The sequence below is a fragment of the Tinamus guttatus genome, unplaced genomic scaffold (assembly GCF_059628265.1).
Source record: "Tinamus guttatus ecotype Peru unplaced genomic scaffold, ASM5962826v1 Tinamus_guttatus_pri_ptg000318l, whole genome shotgun sequence".
Taxonomy (NCBI): Eukaryota; Metazoa; Chordata; class Aves; order Tinamiformes; family Tinamidae; genus Tinamus; species Tinamus guttatus.
This window is the reverse complement of record NW_028288852.1, coordinates 1,434,796-1,448,745: the sequence shown is the minus strand read 5'-3', so window position 1 is coordinate 1,448,745 and position 13,950 is coordinate 1,434,796. Positions and strand designations below refer to the sequence as shown.

At 36.5% G+C, this 13,950-nt stretch overlaps 1 protein-coding gene across 5 annotated transcripts in view; it reads right to left on the bottom strand.

Moving 5' to 3' along the window:
* The window catches only part of SON (SON DNA and RNA binding protein), a 37,736-nt gene that overhangs the window by 8,386 nt on the left and 15,400 nt on the right, over positions 1-13,950 (bottom strand). For all 5 annotated transcript variants that reach the window (XM_088528977.1, XM_088528978.1, XM_088528979.1 and 2 more), the window contains exons 4-8: positions 12,055-12,212; positions 10,673-10,813; positions 8,982-9,170; positions 4,583-4,693; positions 4,131-4,247 (exon numbers count right to left, since the gene is read on the bottom strand). In XM_088528977.1, the coding sequence (XP_088385103.1) occupies positions 4,131-4,247; positions 4,583-4,693; positions 8,982-9,170; positions 10,673-10,813; positions 12,055-12,212 (716 nt within the window). The remainder of the gene's footprint in view (positions 1-4,130; positions 4,248-4,582; positions 4,694-8,981; positions 9,171-10,672; positions 10,814-12,054; positions 12,213-13,950) is intronic.

Sequence of the window (13,950 nt, the reverse complement as noted above, 5' to 3'; positions counted from 1 at the left end):
AGACCATCACTATGATTTAATTGCAAGAGCTCTCTCTGCAGGAAAGGTTACATTCAGTATTGAATAGAGCTACTAAAAAAAAGCACTTGCAAGGTCATAAGTATTTGGAGAGATTCTTAAACACATCATTGATTGTTGCCCTTTGAAAATAAAATATCAATTATTTCTCACAAAGTTGACGTGGCATTGAAAACTTAAGTGGGTTTCTTTCTTTCCAGCAGTATTTCATTTACCAAAAGACAACAAAGCCTTAAAGGCTGCAGGGTGAATGGTCTCAGTTGTACCTCGATATGTTGCCTTAAAGATAACTTCGAGGCTGACTCCGAGCTCCAATTCCAAAACCAGGATCGTGCATTTTTATTTAGTGAAACTTCCTGTAGAAACCCATCAAATGCCTTACGTGCAATAACTGCTTTGGGATTTTTGCTCAAGGCTTTGCACTGGCTCTGTGGAAAGCGAGTGGCAAGCAAACTGAGGAAGAGCTGAAGCCCCTTTCGAGGGCCAAACAGGGAGCCAGTCTCGTATAAACAATGTATGATTGACTTGCCTTGCCACCTGGTCTCCTTTTCTAAGGAAAACTTAGTATATCATGCCAGGCACCAAGCACAGGAGCAACAGGACAGGCTGCCTTCTCAGAAGATCAGCTCAGCAAGGCACATGCCAGGCCTTGGTAAAGCAACTGCCCCAGGACTCAACAGTATGAGCTGCAGTATGAGCTCTCTTCACCTGCTCGGGCTGGACTGGGGAAGAATGAAGGATTTTCCTTTTGCGGACCTGCCGCACTAAGCACAGTATTGTAACAGCAACTGTGAAACAATATGCCAGGCTTTAGCACAACTAAATGAAGCACAGAAATTCCAAATATTGTTCCGTGTATCTGAAAGGCTGCAAAAATGTTGTTTTGCAAGATCAGCTTTGGCTAAAATACTTAAGGGGATCAATTATGGGACCAAAAAAAAAAAAAAAAAAAAAAGAAGCAGTGCTGATGGAAAGGCCTGCTTAAGTATTCCTCAACAGAATTTGCTCGGGAAAAAATAAATTACATACTTGACCTCATTTATTTACAGCACTACATTATCAAAAAAAGAAGAAAAATAAGAAAAAAAAAGAAAAAGAAAAAAACCTCCAGAACAAATAAATCCTATTTGTGAACTGATTACACCAATGATGATAAACAAACGGAAACTGCTTTTCAGAAGAAACAGATAATACTGGTCATAAATCTGTTTTGGAAACCTTACAACATATTATTTAAGAATACTGTTCATGATCCTCTGCATTAACATCATAAAATGACTTACACATTAAGTTTAAAAAAAACAAACCGTACTTCTATAATCGGTATATGAGTTACTCAAATCTGTCACATTAATTGGTAACTGAATCCCTCTAAACTTCATTGAGCTGAAGTTGAAACTGCAGATATGTTTTGGTTTGAGCACATATTACCTCTCCAGAAAACTTCTTAGAAGTAAAAAAAAATACCGAAATCCAGGAAATGCAAAGCGAAGACTGCACTCATCAAACCAGCTCCACAAGTACTTGGTTTTCCTTCTTGCCACTTGAATTTTATTTTTAAATTAATTTTTTAGATGCCATTTGTTTTGCAGTTGTTACTTAGGTATCTCTTGCCAAGTCCGAGGTGTGTACACATAGATGTTCTAACTCTGTTTACTGATACTCAACTCCCCAGCCCACGTTTGGCCCGCTTCTGCTAAAGGGTCCACGTCCAAAAGGCCTCTGTAAGCGCTTACGGCCATATCCTGAACAAAATGCCCCCCAGTAAACTACATTTCTGGTCACAAGTCGTGCATTAGTTTATATTACTACATACCTCTCAAAACCCGCAGTCCTAATAGCAGATGAAAATTAAAATACATATGTATGTACGATTTTTTTTTTTAGGGTGAAAAAGGGAGCAGAAGTTTGATTTCTCAGTGCTGTATGCCATGTAACTGACTGGAAGAGAGTTGAACAACTTCAAGTGCCTGAGAAATACAACCTGTACTTTGCATTTCATGGCTGGTGTGTATTCACGTCACTGAGAAAGATAACATGCATTCATAACCCATGATCCCTACTGCACTTTCTGTGAAATCATCCTCTAGCCACAGCGGGATGTGATTCCACATTAAGTTCATCAACCCTATGTTTTGTGAAGGCTTTCACAGGTGCCACCATTCCTAAACGGAGGAGGAATCCTGCTTAGCCCCTAACACATTTTGTGGGGGGTGCGTGACAAACTATTTGTCATCTCATGAGTTTGATGGCAATGTGCGTACAAATATGGAACCTTGAAGAGCAGAAGAAGTCAAGCTGAGGAATGCCAGAGCAGGAAAGAGGACTCTGTCCTCATGGTCTTCGCCCAACAACTCTTCTGGTGTTTACAGTAGCAGCCTCCTCTCTGAAAAACCACAGGATACTTTCCAGGGAGGACATCTACCACCGCAAATCACTACGTGTTTAGAGCTATGGAAAGGATGGAAGTGCTTCTACTGGCTCACTCTCATTTCTAGATTCATTAGAATGTTCAAACACACTTCCATTCCTCACAACCATCATGTTCACAAGTCAGACAACAGTCTCTTCTCTCATTTTGCTCCCTGTAAAGCATTTTAGGGGAGTAGATCACAATAAAGGTTGAAGTTAAATGACTGAGGGAAAACACACTTGCCTTCTCCACTCAGTGTATTTTGTTAGCAGATGGTCCTGTTACTGCAAGACACAGGAGACCAGAGAATCTCAAGGAAGAAAAACTGGATGAGAACAGGGGACTTGGGAAGGAGATGATGATGGGGACACTCTCCCTTTCCTTCATCTTTGGAACCACTTGAAGAATGCAGAAAGGGAGAAGCCCCAGACCCTGGAGTAGGGCTTGCTCATCTCTTTCACAAGCATCTTGGTGGAAAAGTTCTCCTTTTCGCACCAATACATCTCCCTACGTGAATTACATCTTTAAGTTTCTCTGCCAAAGACAATCACTGTAGCCAATTGGAGCCAACATTTTTTTTTGCAAATTCAAAAGTTAGTAGTTGTTTAAAATCAAACTTTATAATAGAAATACATTCTATGTTCAGTATTAATACTGAAAAAAGACCATAAGGTTTTCAACTAGCAAGTAACTTAGATTTTGAATATGAAGTGGAAAAACAAGACAGTTCATCTTGGTACATATTCCTCATTTTAAGATGTCATAATTGCAGACTTTTGATCAGTTTGCACCATTTTTTTTTTTGGGGGGGGGGGGGGGGGGGGGGAAATCTATCTAAGCCTCATATCCAGCCTGCCAGTTCTGAGGGCGGGCTTAACACTGGATTCTGGAAGTGAGTACAGCTTGTCCTCCAACTACATTATTTGCAAGAACAATCACTGTAACTCATTATTCTTTTGCCTAAAAGATGGCTTTGCTTGAATTCCTCAGTTCTACTTCTTGAAGAAAACCAGTTCAGCATTCATTTTCAAAGATGATGCATGAATTATTAAACTTATAAAAACACATGTATGTATGACGCATCGCACCCCAATAAAAAGCCAGTATCACTCTTCAGTGACAGGTCAGTATTTCAGTGTATGATGACATTAAATTTATTCACCCAACTGCAACTCCTGTTTTACTATGCAAAATACTTGGCTCCCAGAAAACACTGGTGATGCAAATAGAAGCAAAGTAGTAATTGGAAAGGATCAAGTCAAACAGAACAGCAGTTGAGGGTCTGGCTCATTGAAGTTAAGGCCAAAAGATCATTGACTTCAACGACTTCAGGATCAAACCTTGCCTGATCTGCCCCGATCCTGTAAAAGTCATGATGGACCTACCACTGCAACCACACCGACACTGTGAATGTCACTTCAGCATAAAATAATCTGTATGAACCAAACTTACTCATATACCAGACGCACATCTTATTTCGATACATTAGGTAGTAGATTTGAAATACCATGATCAACACCTTAACACACAACAAAATGAACACAGCAGCAGCAAGTATCTAAATTGAGCAAAGACATTGATTTTGACACGTGTATTGCCATAGGTTATCAATGTTTAAGGCACATTTTCCGTATTTTCCATTATTTTCACTCGCATTTAATACAAGATATTTGCACAAATATGTCTGTGTAACTTCTACCTTTCTAATCCATGCTTGGGGACCACTGTTGGACAATTCCTCTGAGGACAATATCTGTGCTCCGGTACTTCCTGTGAACTGGCCAGGTATGGAGTTTGACTGAGCCCAGGCGTCGATCTACAAAACAAGTACCATTGCAAAACCAAAATCAAAACTTGCATGTTCTTCTTAAATCGCTGTTTCTCAATAATGCCCATTTGATCTCCCACCTGCTATGTCCATTAACACTCATTTGTAAACAGATGTTCAGAAAAGCAAAGCATGTTAACCCTAAGTTTGGGCTCATGGTCTGCCCCCAAATTAGTATTACTATGTGTAACTTAAGGGCAGAATTTTTAAATGTGTGTCCATAAACCGAGATTCCAAGAACTTACAAAAATTTAAGAAATCAGCTGTTCTAGGGGGGAAAAAGTTCAGATTAATGAAAATGATTATTAAAAAGCACAACATACCTGTTCCTGTGCACGATTTAACATGCACATGGCCTCTAAATCAAACGAATTCTCATTAAGCCTTTTCTGAGCCACTGCTCGATCATTCATAGCTGTGGTTATGTCCACACCCTAGGAAGAAAAAGATTATTTTAAAAAATATATCATATTACAATAATACCCATTTAAATCTGGAAAAAGGTGTTGTAGAATAAACGCTACAAATACTAGAAAGTTGATTTATATATTGAAACGTGGTTGGAAATATTAATAGGTAATGGGAAAAAGAAATCCTTAGGCTTTATATCATCTATACACAATCTGGGAATTCCCAAACAAAGAGAAAACCTGAAGTATAGAACCCTGGTAATTTTGTATCGAATGTATCAGAACTAACAGATTTAAATGCATCTTAGACCACAAGATTTAAGCAAAAGAACTTCATAAAAACTATTCACTTGAGCATTCTACTGTTAGTTCAAACTAGAATTTCAAGTCATGTGTTTAAAAAAAAAAAATACACTAAGAATCACATGCATACCATAAACTGGTACTTAAAAGCCTTCAAACTAAACAGACTCGCAAAAATAGTAGAACCAAAATGTTAACTCAAAAAATTAACTGTTTTGGAAAGTATTTTAGAATTAAAATGATGCTTAATGAAAAAAAAGGGAATCATCTCCCACGATTCTAAGCTAATCAAAACACTTTAGTAAATGTATGGAACACGACAAGCTGAACGCAAACCTCTGCTTCTCATGCAAAAGTAGTCAAAAGGAAAAAAAAATGAAGGCATAACAACTTATGGCTAGTACAGAGCTTATATAAAATGACTTGTGCATCATTCTTTAACTGATGTGCATTTTATGGATTCTCCTATTTCTAAGGTAGAAAAAGAATACTGTTCAGATTAATAATTGAAGACAAGCACGTGAAGGAGACTGAAAGGGCTGGGACTACTCAATGCACAGAGAAAAAGAAATCAATCAAAAAAGCAAGAGGCATATAAGTCGAGTATTACTGTGCAACATCACACCTTAAATGTTCTAAAATACATTTCTTAAAATAATTCTTTTTACTTTGCATTACAAGAAACTCCTAGCTTTGGCTAGTGATCATCTCATAACCTTAGCCTCTCACATTATGTTAGAATGAAGGGCCAGCAGAAGAAACTGCAACTAATTTAAATCTGACTCTCGTGAACACAAAATACAGTTAACGCACAAATTCACTGTCACAGATAATAGCTCAGGAACTTTGTAAATATTGAAAGTTGGTAAAAGACAGACAAGAATATCTACAATTACATAAAACAAATTGATATTCTTTATACCATAACAATTAAATCTTAACATTTATGAATGGGGAAAGAAAAAAAAAAAAATCTTTAACTGCTTCGGACAAGGTATTTTACAGAAAGGTATTTTCTCCAGGATGATGAATCCGTACCAGGTTGCAGAGCCATCTTGCATTGGCTAAAACTCATAATCACAGTCATTTTTATTAAACTGACTTCAATGTTAATTTAGTGTCCCAGCTGACAAAAATACAGATTATAAACAAGGCACAAAAACAACTAAAAGATCTTTTAAAATTTTAATAGGTGCCTAACATGACAGTAACATATATAAAGGAATGTCTGTTTACAACACGCACATTCTTGTACTACAAGTCCCCACTACACAGTTGGAATAATTCATATTATTCTTGTAGTGTTTTGTTTGTGAAACTGGTTCAGGAGATAAATAAAAGTTCTTCTACTCACCAAAAGCTTCAATCCAGCAATACACATAGGCATGCAAGTAGTCCACTGAAACCACATTGGGACCACTCACATACTTAAAACATACATGTGTACTTAAGTGCTTTACCGGACTGGGGCCTATTAGCAGATACCCTGGTTAGTTAGAACTCCCATACACTTTCCCCACACATGGCCAGTCACCATTTTGGAGACCATCATGGCTTTGTATTATGTCAAGACACTCGATGGCAGCTTTGAATCTTGAAAAAAAATCTCTGCTTGAAGTATGAAAAGTTGTTATTATTTGATCAGGTAAAACAGTTCAAGTTGAGCATGCTATTCCCTTTAAGAGCTCTGCCTTTCCAATCCTGAGTTTTAATAATGTTTTCCCCACAGAAACAACGCACAAGTATAGAAGCAAGAAGAATCTGACAACAGAAAGCAGGCATTTTTTTGGCATACTTTGTAGGTCCACTGGTACATAAATGCATTTACTGCATTTTTAGGTCAAGTAGCCTTCTCTATGTAAAAGAGTTACTGCTAGATATTTTGAATTTAAATATATTTTAGTTCAATACTTTCAGATTTTCAAATACAACCTCTTCCTCATAGGTTTCCCTGGCTTCTAGAGACATGCTGATACTTCAGATCACTAACAGGCATGAGTTTTTCCGCCTTCTGCTACCATCACAGGTAGCTATGGAATTAGCATAATATTTTAATGAAACAATCAGTGCTAAATGAACAAGGCCACTTTAGACCTCTTATTTTGTAACTAACTGTGTGACCTGAATAAAAACAAATCACCACCAAACAAATTATGCATGACTTTTTAATGTCAATACAGACTTTCATCTGAATGATCACAACTAGATTTCAGAGTTTGCAATCACATGAAATGGATGGAGGCAAAGCATGTCCAACTTCATGAGGATCCAAGCATGCTCCCCCACTACCCTGCTAAGGCTGCAAGGGAGCTTACCTCACTTATGTTGCTCAATTTCTTCCCCGAAGGTCCCATAACTGATTTAAAATTCAGTTATAGAATTAAGCAGAGAAGCCCCCTGTTACCCTTCAGACTCCCTGGAGAAGCATACAGGGATTCTGTCACTACAAGAATACTCCTGTATTGCAAGATTATGGATTGCCACACCCCGGAGGACAGTATGCTCTGCTGTCAGCTAACAACCCTTGAAATCACCCTTAACACAAACCAAGTTAAGGTAAATGCAAATAAAAATATTTATTTACAAAATGTAAAAACAGACAACATGTTTACAATCATTTATAAAGATACAAGCGACACAAAGAAATCTATGTTGAATATATTTATTCCAACATCAATTTTTAAGGCCTCTTCTATACACCCAATACACAAGCTATCAGTGCTTACCTAACCTGTTTGTCAAAGAACCAGGCCTAGTGTCTCTGGCAACCTGGAGGCAGACATCTACAGAGCTTGCCTGCACTATGAGCAAATCATTAACCATTTGAAGGACAAGACTTTTTACCACCTGGTAAAAACATGGCCAAATGTTAGTATAAAAAGTTTCTATATTCTGAACTTTGTATATATATATATATATTTATATATTTATATATATTTACACACACACACTCATAAACCAGGAATTATGGTCTGCAACAACATTTAAGAATGCTTGGCTCATACCGGCTCTTGACAAAGACCAGCCAGACAAGTTTCCATCCACACTGAGACTGCAGCAAATTTGATGCCTGACCCTCAGACTCTACCTTTGAGGTATAACATAAAAACATATCTGTCAAATGAGCTAAACTCAGCCACTGTGCCTTTGGTGCTACAAAAGCCACAGAGGAAATATCGTCTGTGCTTCAGGGAGTAAAGCATACAGTCTTAAAATATTACTGAAAGACAAAATGCACCAAGTTTGAAAAATGATTTCATCATTTCATTGAAGCCAAAGTTTTCTTTTTTTATTTGTTTTGAAAGATATGAGAACAATTCTTCAGATGAAATGAGGTGACATCAACTTGAAAAAAAGTAACATCTCCATCTTAAATATTAATTTCATTATAGAAAAACCCACAAAATATTTTGAAGACATCTCAAGAGGTAAAACATTTCCTTTTTTTTTTTTTATCTTCCAGTCTATTTAGCATACAATTAGACTTTCTTTTAGAAGAGTAGGTGGAAGACAACAGTATGAGCAAATGTGACTGAAAACTTAAAAATGAGTAGATACATCCAGACGAAATGGCAGTTTTGAAAATTACTTTCAATCTATTTTTAAACGGATTACATTTCAATTCAATATTATTGCTCTAACATTGGTAGGACAATTTTAATTACTGTTTCAATTATTATGAAAGTCTTGGGGTATTAATCTTTTCAAAAAAACTTGACAAGAAGTTTGTTTCTTTTAAACTTCAAGCAAAAGCTTAAATTCTATTGACACAAATAAATTACTAGTTGACAAAAGCACACAGTATGAATACAGGTTGCTTTCATCATTACTCACACTAACGTTGTGAGCAAATTTGAAGACTGCAGCAGTTCAGATAAATAGCTTATTAAAATGTCGGACACTACCTACATACGCGATTCCTTTTTTTCACAGGCTTCACCTTGGCACCAGATTGAGCGGGTAACACCTTTTTTTTTCTTATGGTATATGCTCTCCGGTCCTTCCTTACCTCAATGGCTGGTTTGGGGAAAACATCATCCTTGCCATCTTCTTTGCCTTTTTCAACTGGTACCCATTCTCCATAGACACTATCTACTTCTTTTTTCCTATGCTGAGACCCAGACGAGACAGGAAACTCCTTTGACAGGCTGACCTGATTTTTTGGTTGTGGTGGTGGTGCTGGTTTTATACTTGGAGTCTTGAGAAAAAAAAAAAAAAAAAAAAGGAATTGAAACCACACAATATTCATTAGCATGTTTTTGAGAAGCAACTGATTGCTTACACGTGGTAGTTAAATTTTCACAAAAGAGTCATCCTTCCTAACTAGTATCAATCTGAAAGTATTTTAAACAGATTGTTTTAATTGCCTCGTTGTTGCATAGCCCAAAAAACATGTAAGAACAACAAATTACAGTGTCACAGAAGAACAGCCAGATGTTGAAATCTCTTTAATCAGCCTTGGTAGACAAAAACAAGGAAAACATCACCCTTGCAAGTAACCACCCCTCTCTCTTTCCGTCCCATCATAGGAAAGGGAAAGATCCTATCTCTCCCCCTTCAAATCAGTAAAAAAAAAAAAAAAAAAAAAAAAAAAAAAAGGCCTCCGATATCCATATGTGATGAAAGTCTCACATTACTAAAGATACAGAAAGCACTTTTTAAAATTCTCTATTTCTAGTTTCAAATATTTTTGGACAGCAGCATGAACCCCAACTTAAATCAAGTTCAAGAGACTGCCTGGCAAGTCTCTCCTGGAGGAAGCAAACAGAGCCCAAGACAACTCCAGACACTGGGAAACCTCTAATATCAGAGAACAGATGGGAATGTAATCCAGAAAGAATAGAAAGGAAGATGTGAAAAGGCTCACATCTGTAGAGAAAAGGGAGAGCAGCCCATACCCACTAAAAAAAACATATAGAATCTGACATTTGCTTTTTTTTTTTTTTGAATTTCATCATACCACTTTCTCATAGTTTTATCTTATAACTTAATAGTCATTATTTTGTATATGCAACAAGTGACATTTACATACATGCATGCATACAGGTATGCATATCTATATAAATGTCATTTATATTTTCACTTGCTATAAGGTAATATTTTTATACAACTATATATATACACACCCTGCAAAATCCAGACAGACTTTCACAGGCACAAAAATAACTGCATAGAATTGACCAAAAAAAATCATCTAGAAAAATTCCAATCTATGCTTCAAAGCATGCAAATATCAGTTATATTTGAAGGAAAGCTCCCTAGTTTTATTCTTTTTAGCATGCTTCTCACAACCCAGGAAACATCAGCACAGCCTTTTAATTGCTGTTTGCAAACTGATACTAACATTTTTGCAATGAGAATGTGAAGCAAAACTCATTCTGTTTGTTATATTCATGTTTTGTTTATGTTCATGTTTTGTCATGTTTTTGTTATATTCTTGCACATTTTGAACATGTGCAAGAAGACATAATTAAAAACAGTTTCAATCCAACTATGGAAACTTAATCATAATTTCAAATGCTGCAGATTAACCTTCCTATAGTAGCAAGAATATTTTAAAAGTCGCCAAACTTTTAACATTCTACTGTAATCACATCAAGATGACAAATCACTGTTTAACTTCTATAAAACTACTTGCAAAGTTTTGACAGGATTTAAAAATAACCAGATGTAAACATTGTAAACTACAGAAATACTTACACTTAAATTGAAAAAAATGGGTTTTGGTTCATTGAGCTTAAAGGGATGATTATAGAAAGGACGTTCTTCCTCCTCTTCATCAGAAACATGAGGTTTATTCACTATCACGTCATCTGTACTTTGAGCAATCTTCTTGCATTTCTGGAATTATAAAAGGGGGGAGGGGTAAACAGGAAGTCTCAATAAATTGTACACCAAAGAAAGGATAAAAAGAACATTTTAACAACATTTATTTTTAATTAAGGCTTCCCAAAAGGCATAATTTGAGAAAATCTTCTATATATACACTCAATATATGTACCTCTAACATTTTAGGCATGTTAGACCTCGGCCATATGAAGCATATATTAAAGTTTGTCTAATTTGCATACTTAGGCACTCATGCTGTGGCTAATTTCATAAGCATGCAAGTTCTCAGATAAATTGTTCTGTAAAACTGTGCTACGCAGTGCTAGCCACAGAACATCGTCTACCGCTGCAAACACTTCAGAGTAAGAATTGACTGGTTGTTTGGCATCCCACATCACAACCATACTGTAATCTGAAAAGGACTACAGTATAAATATCGGCCTATAAATTCACAAAAACAACTACATACGTAAACCTAACAATTAAAAATAGTTTCTAATTGTTTCCATTGGCAGTTAAAGTATTCAGTCAGCTCCAAAGACTTAAGATATTCTCTAAAGTATTTTATGAGGTTAGCCAAGCAAACAAGATAGCACCATTTTATATAAAACACTTCACTGGTTATGCTGACCCATCCCATTTGTTTACCAGTAGCAACTGTAACTGAGTCAGTCTGATAAAAATTTAAGAATATTAATCCAACCTCGAATACTAATATAGAATCATTCTTCACAAAGCTAATCAACAAACCATACTGTCTACAGTGTTAACTGAAAGCAGTCAATCCATACTGCAGATTATGTCGCAGAGGAAGCACCCTGCGGCACGCTTTGTGAGAAGCTGACTCTGTTCTGGAAAGGATGTTCACTTGGGCAAAGCAGCACGAGACAATGGCCAGGACTGCTGCTGGAGCCAGCCTGGATTCAACAGGGCAGCAACCAACAGGCTACCATAGTTGGAAATATCAAGGAAGGGGCAGGATTTTTTGACTCTAGATGAGCGTTAGCTACTTTAGACCCTGGTCAGAACCATCCAACACATTTGCAGGGACAACTACCAATTCTAACAAAATTTGAACAGAATTAAAATTTTAAAAAGCACAACTACTGGATTTGATACATTTTCATGATAAAAAAATAGCAGAGAATAAGAATTCAAACAAATTAAGCACACATAATTACAGTTTGACTAGGAAATACAAAAAATAGCTTGCTTACTTTCAGGTTTAATTTGATAATGCTGTTCTCACTTACCTCAGTGAGCTCCTTTAGAGTATCTCTTGACGACTTATTGGACTTGTCATCTTTCTTTTGAGATAACATAGGCATCAGGCTTGGTGGTAAGGGAACACCAGACTTAGCACACATGGCAGCTGCATTAGCTTTGGCTATTTCAAGTAGCTGGGCCTTGTCTAAAAAATTTTAAGAAAGATTGTGTTTTTTTTTTTTAAACAGCCTCTGGTTTAATATTAAATTAGCATTTATAGAAGACTAAATAAGACTAAAATCACAAGATGATTTTACCCACACTGTGGATTTTTACAATCTGTGAAAACTCCTAAAAATTTAGGTACTTCCTCCAGGCCTTTTTAAGAAAAAATAAAACTGCGTATTTAACACAAAGCACAGAAGTCCAAATTTCAGAACTTAAAATCTCCCAAGCCTCAAGGGTTCTATTTGTTGCTCGAGTCCTATTTTACTTTGTGGACTTATTCTAATTTTAGAAATAATGAGTTATAGTCACACAACTTAAAATTCCAAAGTCCCCATCTTAGCTATCTCTAAGAGCATTCAAAGGCCCTGAAGATGTCCCTTGCCCGAAACCCACTTATGACTCAGCAACAGAAAACATAAGCAGAGACATAAGCACTGAGAAAATACAATTATACACAAAAATGTTAATAACAGAATATTTTGCTTTACAGAGGAAAAAAAAACCCACATGTGACCACAGCACACAAACAGGGAACAAAAATTAAGCATGTTTAGTGTGTTCTTGTCTGATCTCAGTTTGCAAATGAATTACTATCTCTGCATGCACACAATCTCACAAAAATCCTAAACAAAGGTATACACGTACAATTTGTTCGGTGATCAAAAGCAGATTCAAAGCTGTCTATTAATTACCACGTCCTGCACAGAAGTACTCCTGACAGAGGAGCTTCCGTGGTAACTTTATAGCAGAGAATGGAAAGAAACAGAAACCAAGTTCCTTAGAATGTGGCCCGTTCCCACCCTATACATATTAAGGGGTTCAACTCTCAGAACAGAAACCTCCCTTCTCCTTATGAAACCTATTAGCTAAGAAAAGCCAAGGTCCCTCTCACTCCAGGCACAGTAGACAGATGCAGTTCATTTGGATTTTCACTTTCATTTCCAAGAGTACCAGCTAGGCTTGGTACTCTTTTCAGAAACAGCCACCCCTGTCCTCAAGTTCTCAGCATAAATCTATCCTAATGTCAACAGCCATTAACTGACATACCCATGATGACAGCAAAGTCTAAGGCAAGTGGAAACTGAAGCACATAAAATAAGAAGCAAAGACAAACATATTCTAAACTGGGAAGAAGACACTGAAAAATAAGAGTTTATTTATGTTGGACATATCTTAAGAGTTTTTTTTATAATTTTTGACCAAATTTACTTAATTATCCAAAAGTAAAAGGAATCAAAGAATATCAACTTTCTCTGTAGTCAGTATGGTTGCCCCTCAAAAAGGAATCTGAAACCAAAGCTTTGTGGTTTTAAGAAAAATATCACACATGTGATTTAATAAAATGCAACGTTGGGTTATCTAGCTACTATCTTTCACAGAGACTCCCTAGTCACAAAGCAGGTATCTGCAGAATACTGTCCATGTTGCCAGTTTATGATCCTATCTTTATCAGCACTGGAATACTCCACATTCCTATGTAGCAGAAGAATGAGAGCTGGAAAGTCTTGATCTAATATTCATTTCCATAATCTCTCCAGCATTTGGCACATGCCCGGCAGCAGGAAGTTTTGCATGAAAAAAAAAATCTCAGCCTAAAAACCCCTAAAGAACTGTTGTTATTGACACAGTGAAGCTGTATTAAATATCCTAGAAATCAGCTAGCTACATTCATGTTATTATTGATTTATTCTAGTTAAAAATAAAAACTACTCTAA